The 11,276-nt window shown below is 33.6% G+C and overlaps 1 protein-coding gene across 1 annotated transcript; it reads right to left on the bottom strand.

The window, feature by feature from the left end:
• Positions 1-309: 309 nt before the first annotated feature.
• Positions 310-708, bottom strand: LOC133302399 (glutaredoxin-C9-like). Its single transcript, XM_061502168.1, has one exon. The coding sequence runs from the start codon at positions 706-708 to the stop codon at positions 310-312; it is 399 nt and encodes a 132-aa protein (XP_061358152.1).
• Positions 709-11,276: the final 10,568 nt, after the last annotated feature.

The following is an 11,276-nucleotide window of genomic DNA, read 5'->3' as shown; positions in this document are numbered from 1 at the left end:
TACTTTTTTTTGATATACAAAAAAAAAAACGCATGCGCGGTATATTTCTAAGAGAAAGAAACACAACTAATTGTGAACTTTGAAATAAAGATTGAATTGAATCAATGCTCGGAGTGGTATTACATATAAGGATATATTAGTCATTTTACTTTGTCAACATAATATACACATCAACCGAAGCTCCAAAACATAACTTTTGTCACCTGCTTAATTAATTGACACCTAGCTACTTATATTTACATATGATCAATTTCATAACTTGATGCTAAGATGTAACATAACCTATTTGAGAAATTTCCAATACTACGTTTAGAGCCATAGAGCTCCAGCTTCCTTGAGGAGAGGAACGAGGGTTCCGTTAATGTGGCTGGCCATGAGGGTCTGGACCCCACCGAGGAACTTACCGCCGATGAAGACAGCGGGGACGGGCTGATGTGCTCCGGCAAGCTGGTAAAGGACGGCCTGGATGCCAGGACCGTTGTCTTGCTCGTCGAGCTCCACGACGGTAGGGCCAACGCCGAGGCTAAAGAGGAGGCGTTTGGCGACGGTGGACATGCAACAGTCACTCATGCTGAAGACCACGACGGCGTTGCATGACGCCAAGTGATGCACCATCTCATAAGGTCTCTTGTTGTCAAGTTCCAAAGGTGGAGGTGGTGGTTGGGCTAGTGGTGGCAGTGGCTGTTGTGGTGGTGCTTCCATTTCCATGGCGGATTTCAACACTTGCATATATTGGTATGTTATTAGAAAGAGAGATATGAAGAAAATTGTATAAGAATTTTTTGGGATAGAATAAAAGGGAATGGAAACAGTTACAAGTTTATATAGAGGGTGAGATAAGGAGAGAGTGAGAGAGTCAAAGTACAAAGATGAGAGAGTGAGTGAGTCCAAAGGCACAAAATGAGTGAGTTTCATGCAAAAGTACGAACCAACAACAACAGAAGCGAAATGAAAAAGAAAAAGAGAGGTTAATTAATTGTGAAATGGTTTTGCATAGATGAAAAGAGAGACAATATTGTTATATATATGGCGTCACTATATATCTCTAATTAAGAGGAGAGAATAATTAAAAGAGAAAAGTGAGGATTCACTTTTCAATATAATTCAAAGATGTTGGGGGAAGAAGAGGGTCACGCGTTTTTTAATGGGGAAAGAAAGAGAAAGCGAATCAAAATTCAGAGTAGACTGACTGACACATAATAGCAGGTGCTGGCGGCTGCTATGGCATGCATGATGAATAATAACTCATAAGGGAAAGAGCAAAAGCTGGTACACATAAATGATGGATGCTAAAGCAGCAATGCCTGTCTCATGCGATTCCCTCTTCCTCTGGTTGTTATGTTATGTTATGTTACATAATATGTGAGGGAGGATAAAAACACACACACACAGCTGATCAAGTAGTTTGGCTACCTTGAGAAAAGCTTCTATGCCATAATCTTGGGAAAAGGGTGAATACGATTTGTTTTGTTCCGTGATAATAATTCAATGAGTTTATTTATTATTGGTCATTCCATCATTTATCAAACAGATCATTAAATAGTTTGATGTTTTTAATATGATAACATAGGTTTAAATGGTATTAATGTTAAACATATCAAAGTTGGTCTTTTCTTTTGACAGTGGGGTTTGTACATGATGACATCCAACTCTTAAAATATTAATTACTTAATTTTATTAATGATAAAATCTTTTTTTTTTCTTTCGAATCTTTGTTACCTACTTTCAAAATAGTTACTCTCAAGTTTTTCTTTTTACATCAATTCCCACCCCCGCCCCACCTAAAAAAAATAACTTACCTATTTATAGTACTATAAAATTTATTCATTTCAAATTTCCATCTTTACATTCAAATTTGTTCTTTCTTCTAAAAGTTAGTTGCTTCACTCTATGCATTATAATAAAGTAAACAATATTAACAATATGTATTAATATTTTAATTTACTCTTCTTCCAAGAATAACAGATATCATTCTTAATTCATTTTAAATTTAAAACCTAAATTCTTTTAAAATAATTATGCATTGTTCTGTAGCATTTTAAAATATTTTTCCTTTAATCTATATGTTTCATATTCTACTTTAATTTATTATGGATACTTATAATTTTAAATATTTTATTTTAGTTTATACTTTATAAATTTCCTTTAAATGTAAAATAACTGTGCAATCCACGAGATATTCGCTAATTTAATTTATAAAGGCAACACAATTGAGATTTATAAAGAAAGATAAAATTTTACAAAAATATATAACCTCAGAAAAGTTTTGTGTATAAGAATTTTTTTATTAGAGACCATATAAAGCCTTTGCCTACGCTGCTAAAGTAGCTAGAGATAATAGCCTGCACCTTTAAAGAGATAAAATGTTGCTTACAAAAAAAAAACAAAAAAAAAGAGATAAAATGTTTTAGTGAATATCGGTTACTTTAGTAGTTTTATATCAGAATCTTAGTCTGTCATTAGAAAACAGCAATATAATACGAGAGGTATATTGCAAAAAAGAAAATTTGAAAGGGGTTAAAAAAAAAAAAAAAAAACGCAAAGTACTACTGACCCCAATGACTGTTTCTTTAAGTTAACACACGAACATGAAAAAACTGGCCCATTTGAGAACGGAAGAAATGGCAGCCTGTTCCTAAAAGAAGAAAAGAAAGTGTAGAATGGGGTAAAGATTAATGGCCCAATCGCAAGATAAAACGAACAGAGTCAATTGGCTTCCCAAAGGGGATTGTTTCTGTAACAACCCTTAATATAAACTCTTATAATTACATGAGTTCTTTAAATTTTAATATTGACGATGAGAAAATTAAAAAGGAAACTTAAACAAACATATACTAACGTCACTTTATACATATCATTGAGTCAAGTACACACTGGAAATATTTTACAACGGTCCTACATCCTATTATATATTACATCACTTTATTTGTATCTTACATCCTTACATCACCTAATTATACAATACATGAGGCTTATCCTAATCTAGTCTATAGGTGTAGGTCTTCACACTTTCAGCATAGAATATTGCAGCAGCTCCTTGATTTTCTATTACAATATAGAATTCCATGCGATCATAGTAAGAGTAAAGATTGATACTCCATCCTTCACCTAACAAGCTTAAGCAAAACATTATGATTTTCTGGAAAGGTTAGCAACAAATAAAACATGAGAAAATTCTCAGTAATATTGAGGTTCTTTTTCTTTTTTAACTATAACCATTTCCAGTTGTAGTAACAGAAAATATCATTCTCTCAATTAATAGAAAATGAAAAAGCAATAGAATAATAATAAACACTACACCGTATAATATTTAACTGAAACTATTTAAATACCCAATTTATGTGGGTTTGCTGCATGTGAAAAGTTCTGTATGGCGGAGCTCAAACCATGATAAGGCGTCCCTTACCCTTTAACTGTCTGATCCCAAAACTTTATGGGTCAGTTCACAACAGTACATTACAGTTAAAATTACACATTCTTTTAATATTTATTAAGTACCAAATAATTTGTTGTATCTTACTACTAAGGAAAATTTAAAATTTAATGAATATACTAATAACATAAGAGGTAAAACAGAATTAAAAGAAAGATTAAGGTAAGAATGTAGATGCAAATAATATTTAATAAGAGAAGAGAAAAAAACATTTTGGCAGAATAACAGCATTACAATTTTCTTAAATAAATAAAAAAAGAATATAACTAAAAGGAAGAAAATAGAGAGAAAATTTTACTCTCTCAATACTACCTTCTCCTCCTCTCCCTTTACTTCTCTTTCTCGCTATTCTTCGGATCATTTTTTTTTCTTTTTTCTTTTCTATGTTTTCGTTCCTTCTCTTCTTATTCTGATTCATATGTACCCATATATATAGCCCTTGTTTTTTTGACTATTTTGACTACCTCTGATGATTACATCTAATTGATTTCTAACCAAACTAACTAAAATTTTGTCTAAATCTAACTATTCTTTACTAAAGTAATAATTGCATTTAATACAAGTCTTATCATTCTGATCTTTTTTTACACGTTACTAGATATCTAGAAGATCCACATTTTGATAAGCTTCAATTGTTTTTTTTATTGTTTTTTTTTTTACACGGTGCTAGGTACATATATATATATATATATATATATATATATATATATATTTATATATTATTATTTTATTTTATTTATTATTACTATTATATTATTTTAATTATTTAATACTTTAATATATATATATATATGTATATATATGTTATTTTGTCATTATTATTATTTTATTTTATACATATATATATATATATATTTATTTCTTTATCATTATTTTTATTTTATTTTATACATATATATATATATATATATATATTTATTTATTATTTTTATTCAATTATGATTTTAGAATATTACATTTTCCCTCTCCTAAATAAAATTTTGTCCCAAAATTTTGACATACCTGCTAAAAAAATTCTGGATAATTTTGTCGTAATTCTTCCTCTTTTTTCCATGTCGCTTCATGTGGTGAAAGTCCTTCCCAATGTACTTTGATTAATGGAACCATCCTATTCCTCAATTGTTTCAAATTTTTATCAAGGATTTAAGCTGGTCTGGTCTTAATAGTCAGATTCTCTTTAACTTGTACTGAGTTTATATCTAGAATGTGAGAGGGATCTGGGACATACTTTCTAAGCTGAGAAACATGAAAAACACTGTGAAAATTGGAAAGATAAGGTGGAAGAGAAAGTTGGTAAGCAACTGGCCCTATTTTTCGGAGTATTTGAAACGAACCAATATATCTAGGACTCAATTTTCTAACTTTGAGGGTTCTACCTACACATGTGGTAGGAGAAAGTTTAAGAAAAACATGTTCTCCTTCTTCAAAAGACAAAGGTTTTCACCTGTTATCAACATAATTTTTCTGTCTGCTTTGTGCTTTTTCAAGATTTTCTTTTATCATCTGAATTTGTCTCGAGGTTTCCTGGACTAATTCTGGTCCCAACAACTGTTTTTCTCCTTTTTCATACCAACACACAGGAGATCTACACTTTCTTCCATAGAGTGCCTTATAGGGAGCCATTCCAATACTAGAGTGGTAACTCTTATTATAGGCGAACTCTATTAGTGGCATGTATTTATCCCAACTACCTCCCTGCTCAAAAATACAGGCTCTCAACATGTCCTCTAAAGTTTGAATGGTTCTTTCAGTTTGACCATCAGTTTGAGGATGGTATGCGGTACTAAGTCTTAACTTAGTTCCGAAGGCTTGCTGCAAAGATCTCCAAAATCTAGAAGTAAATCTAGGGTCTCTATCTGACACAATACTTAAAGGTATACCATGAAGTTTGACAATTTCTTTTATATACAGCTGAGCTAATCTCTCAATATTGTATTGAGCTTTGATTGGTAGAAAATGAGCAGATTTGGTTAATCGATCAATGATTACCCAAATTGCATCATATCCTTCCTGAGTTCTTGGTAATCCCATTACAAAGTCAGTTGCTACACTTTCCCACTTCCATTCTGGTATGTCTAATGGTTGAAGTAATCCTGAGGGTTTTTTATGTTCAATTTTTATCTTTTGACAAACCAAACATTTTGAAACATGTTCAGTAATATCCTTTTTCATTCCTGGCCACCAAAATATCTTTTTCAAATCTTGATACATTTTAGTGGAACCAGGATGAATTGTAAATTTACTGCTATGTGCTTCATTTAAAATTTCTTTCATTAATTCTTCCTTCCTAGGTACAACAATCCTTCCTTGAAAATTTACTAAATCATCATCTTCTTTGGTAAATCCTTCATGTTCCAATAATTTTTCTAAACTAAGATCCTCCTGCTGAGCTTCTTTAACTTTATTTACTAACTCATTTCCAATCCTTATTTCACTAATACCTAAACTTCGAGGCAATACAGTTACAGATAATCTCATGTCTCGAAATTTTTCTAATAATTCCATTTCTTTGATCATTAAATATGACATATGAAGAGATTTTCTACTTAAAGCATCAGCCACCGCATTTTCTTTTCATGGATGGTATTTTAGTTCAAAATCATAATCTTTCAAAAATTCCATCCATCTCCTTTGCCTCATATTCAACTCTTTCTGATCAAACAAATATTTAAGACTCTTATGATCACTAAAAACTTCATATTTAACTCCATATAAATAATGCCTCCAAATCTTGAGTGCAAAAACTACTGCAGCCAATTCTAAATAATGAGTGGGATAATTTTCCTCATAAGATCTATAGAGATAGATCCAAGAGGCTGCTGGGTTTATCTCAATCCACGTATGTTGACAAGATGCTAAAGAGATTTAGCATGGAAGGGTCGAAAAAGGGTTTTCTTCCTGTCAGTCATGGGGTACATCTTTCCAAGCTTTTGTGTCCTAAGTCACAGCCTGAGAAAGATCGCATGAGTGGAATACCATACACTTCGGCTATTGGATCCATCATGTATGCCATGATATGTACGAGACCAGATGTCTCATATGCTTTAAGCATTACGAGAAGATACCAGTATGACCCTAGAGAGGGTCACTGGACAGCAGTCAAGACCATCCTTAAGTACTTAAGAAGAACTAAGGATGCGTTTCTAGTCTATGGTGGGGTTGATGAGCTTTCAGTGAAAGGATTCACTGATGCCAGCTTTTAAAGTGACAAAGATGACTGCAAGTCACAATCAGGGTTCATATTCACCTTAAATGGTGGGGCAGTATCTTGGAAGAGTTCCAAGCAGGAGACAACAGCAGATTCAACGACAGAAGCTGAATACATAGCTGCTTCAGAAGCGGCTAAGGAGGCCGTGTGGATCAAGAAGTTCATATCTGAACTAAGGGTGGTTCCAAGCGTGGATGAGCCCATACAATTGTTTTGCAACAACATGGAGCCATTGCGCAGTCAAAGGAACCTAGGTCTCATCAAAGATCTAAACACGTGCTCCGCAGATATCACCTGATTAGAGTAATCATTGATAGGATAGATGTAAACATGGATTATGTTCCCACAGATAATAACCTAGCCGATTCTCTGACAAAGGCTGTTTCTCAGAGAAAACATGATAGTCGTTATGAGGCTTTTGGTATACGACTTAGGTCAGATTGGCTCTAGGCCAAGTGGGAGCTTGTTAGTATATGGATGTCCTAGAGACAATCTTTTGATTAGATTAGGACATATGTGGACCTTTTATATTGTCGCAAATAAATAAAAAGCACTCTTTATCCTGTTTCATATTTTGTCTCAATATTATAGTTAATATCTTTTATGAATAAACTGGATAAATCCCTTGGAATAGAACATGTATTTCTTGAGTATCTGTGATGAGATCACGATTATGAGGATTCAAGGATACCGCACGTTTATTCCTAATTTTATGTTCCTAGTCTAGAGACACTGAGAATGGGGATCAGTGATCTCGAGTAAGACTAGCACGATTTATCTACTTGTATTTGGATACAAGGTAAAGACCTCATCTGCTACAGATATGGAGATGTCTTAGCTAAAGTCGTGGGTGGACCTATAAGGGTATAGCTCGCACTGAACAGACCCACAAAGAGACTCTATGAGGAAATCTCACAGAGAGTATCATTAGAGTAGTCTCTTTATATTTGGGTATGTCTTTCCTTAGACCAGAAGTTATTACCTAGACTGTGTTCTAGAAGGCACGCTTTGACTGTATACCTCGTCTGCCTGAAACATGGAGACTCATAGGTACACTGTTGGGCTTGTCCTGAAAGAGCATAGGGCTAGGGTGATAAGCTAAAGGAATTCGTCAAATCTCTGTGAGAGATTAGGTTATCTGTAAATCGGAGAAATCAGGATGACATTTACAAGGACTCAGGAATCTATGCATAGTAAAAGAGATCATGAGATCATCTACCGTTAGAGTCAGTAAATTGAAGATTCCCTATTTCGAATAAAGCTTACCCTAAACCGCAAGGGTTGATACGTTTCCTTACCCTAGGTTTAATGGGAAGGTAACCGAGACGAAAGGAAATACATACGGCAACCAAATATGTGTAATAGAATGATTATGTCATTAACCTAACTAGCTCTGGGGCAACAAAGCATTGCTAGTGTTCTGTGTTGTCATTAGATGGGTTGTGGGCTTGTTGGGCCCAAGCCCATTTATGTTAGTGGCTATGTTGGGCCTAATGGGTCACACACTAACACCTTATTGTCATGATAATATAGCATTAAAGGTATTGGGCCTAATAATGGTTGTTAGCCCAAGAAGAAGTTTGGAAGCTCACCAAAAGGGAAAAGGGTGCATGGATCATGTAATGGGCTTGGATGGTCCAAGACATTACTAATTAATTTAACTAGTTAAATTAATTATCAAATATTTAAATTTTGAATTTGAAATTTGAAATTTGAAATTTGAATTTTGAATTTTGAATTTTGAATTTAAAATTTGAATTTTGAATTTTGAATTTTGAATTTTGAATTTTGAATTTTGAATTTTGAATTTAAAATTTGAATTTTGAATTTTGAATTTTGAAATTTGAAATTTGAATTTGAATTTTGAAATTTGAATTTAGAATTTAAATTTAGAATTTGAATTTTGAATTTAAATGTTTGAACATTTAAATTTAAATGTTTGAATTTGAATTTGAATTGGCTATGAAAAGTTGTTTCATAACAAAAGGATAAGGTAAGATCTTTTTGGAATAAATCCCAAGTATCAAGAGGAGATCTTTGAGCATCATCCAAGGCTGATTTTGGGGTCTTGTGATGGCCATAGGATCAACCAAATGAGCTCCAATCAGATTTGGTTTGTTGAGAGAATAAGTGAGTGAGTTGGTTCAAGTTTGAATGCAACTGCTCAACGTATCTGGACTGTTTTGAGGCTGAATGGGGTGCACCATATGGCTGGCCATACGATGGTTGTTAAGTCAGATTTTTGTTGAGATATGCACTTGATATCATGAGGATATGATAGGAGGTTGTTGGCAAGATTTGATTTGCAACAACTCCACTCATTCCTTTCCTAGTGTGCGCTACATAGGGCTGATTTTTGAGTGATGAAATCAGATTTTTATTCACTTATTCTCTCATCTCCTTTGGTCATCCTTTTGTGAGGTTTTTCTTAAGAGAGTTTTAGATGTTAATTACCTAGCACTTTCTAAGTGAATTTCATGTGCCACTTTTGTATTTTTTCTTGCTGAAAATTCACTCAACTAAACACCTTGAAACCTTGCCTCCTACCTCTCCATTAGGGACGCCTAGCTTGCCTCCCTTGGTGTTCATTGGTGGCCTTGAAGAAGAGTTCTTCCGTCTTGACAAAGGGTGGTGTGGATCAACATTAGAGGGCTTGTATCTTCAAGTCTCACCTTGATCATCTTCAAGTTTTGGAAAGCAAACAAGGTAACATCCATGTCCTAAAGCATGTTTCTTGATATGGTATGTGTAATTCCGCTTTGAAAATTTTGTTTTCATCCTCACATGCCTACGGCCTTCAAGGCTATTTTCTTTTAAGTGGTATCAGAGCCCGGTTGCTTTACCATCGGCGAGTGATGGTACTTTGTTTGTGAAAATTGATTTTCACGGTCAAAAATCTTTAAAGGGTTAAAGCTTGAATTTTTGCATATGGATTTTGAATTACAATGCTTTAAATTGTTAAAGTTTTTGTTTTTATGAACATGTTAATGTGATTGCTATGTTCATATATCTATATGTAGTCATGGTTTTGTTTCTTTTTCTTTGTGAAAGTTATAAAAGGAAACACCTTTTTGAAAAGGATGATTCGGCCATGAAGGGTACTTAGAGTACCTTGATTGTTTTCTTATTTTTTTTCTCCATGAATTGTTTCATGAGCCTAGCATGAATTCTTGTGACAAAATTTATCATATACATGCATATATGATTCGACCATTAAAGGGTTTATGGCTGCATGCGTGGTTTAATTTTGTGTTCTTTAAGAAAGAGTTAACAAAATTTGAATTATAAAGGTTGTTATATAATTCGACCATTAAGAGAAAATTAAGAAAATTTGAATCATGATTCTTGTAATTATATTTTAATTGTTAAAATGTTAAGACGTGTGAATGAACATGTTTTATGATATTTGATATCTTGTGCTTGCAAAGTTGTCTAACCTTTTAGGTGCAAAAAGGAAGGGGATGGTCATGGTGCCCGAAATTTGAATTTCAAAATTTTAAATTAAAGGTGTAATTTTGCTCTATTTAAATTAGAGGTGTAATTTGAATTTTGAATTTTGTAATTTTTCATTTGTCCCTCCAAAGATGTTTTGGAGTTTCTTTAATTATTTGTAATTAGAGAATTAGGCTAGTGGCGTTTAGACGACAAGCAGTCGTGGCTTGAGAAGCAAGATGGACGAATGCGCGAGCACCATGACTGTCTCAAATAAAAGTGTTTTATATGCTTGTATGCTTTGTACGACTAGTATGCATGAGATAGGGTATCGCAAATGTATGCTTTTATGATTTAAGACGTCTAGTATGCATGAATTGGACAAATCGCGTTTGTATGCCTTATTATGCACGTCCAATTATGACTAGCGTAAAACGATAGATGTTTGACATAGGTTACGACTAGCATGATAACATACATATGCGTTTGATGAGACTTAGTAAACCCTAAATAAAAGGAACCCTTAAAAGGAATAAATTATTAAGCGCATGATTACCTCCCACCACCAATATTACTCAAACCTCCTCTAAATAGTGGTGCTCCACAACTCAGTTAGGACCCACTGTTTCGTTGAGTAAGAGTAGTGTTAGAAATGTGAGACACTTAGGGTGCTGGTTAATGCTTAACTGAGGCATAAGTTGCAGGCTCAGCCTGGCTTATGTGCTTAGGGTAATAGTGCTAGGTTGGTTGCATGAGATGCACCACTAAGTGACAACGAGTTGTCAACCTAATGTTAAGAGAGAGTATGAGATACTGTTGATAAGGATCAACCCATTATTTAAATTAATCTTGCGGTCACAGACGAGGGTTAAAATAAATAATCGCACTCTTAATCTCACTAAGGTAAAATCTAAAAGTAGATTAACCCTTAGTCAAATGGTAAGGGTCATTGACTTAGATAAAATAGTGGGAGGGGAAAATTATTTAAAGTCTTCAATAATTTGTTTTTACTAAATGTCTATATATTAATTAAATTATCTTTACATCTTTTCAGTTTTTAGTATGACTAATCCACTGTCACTGCGCTCAATACTCGAAACGAACAAACTGACCGGTTCAAACTTTATGGACTGGTATCGGAACTTGAGAATTGTTCTTAGGGCCGAAAAGATAGTTTACGTTCTAGATGCTGCATTACCCATG

Source organism: Gastrolobium bilobum, unplaced genomic scaffold (genome assembly GCF_033153095.1).
Source record: "Gastrolobium bilobum isolate Gb01-03AN ecotype WA unplaced genomic scaffold, APGP_CSIRO_Gbil_v1 utg6656, whole genome shotgun sequence".
Taxonomy (NCBI): domain Eukaryota; kingdom Viridiplantae; phylum Streptophyta; class Magnoliopsida; order Fabales; family Fabaceae; genus Gastrolobium; species Gastrolobium bilobum.
This window is presented reverse-complemented; position numbering and strand designations above follow the sequence as displayed.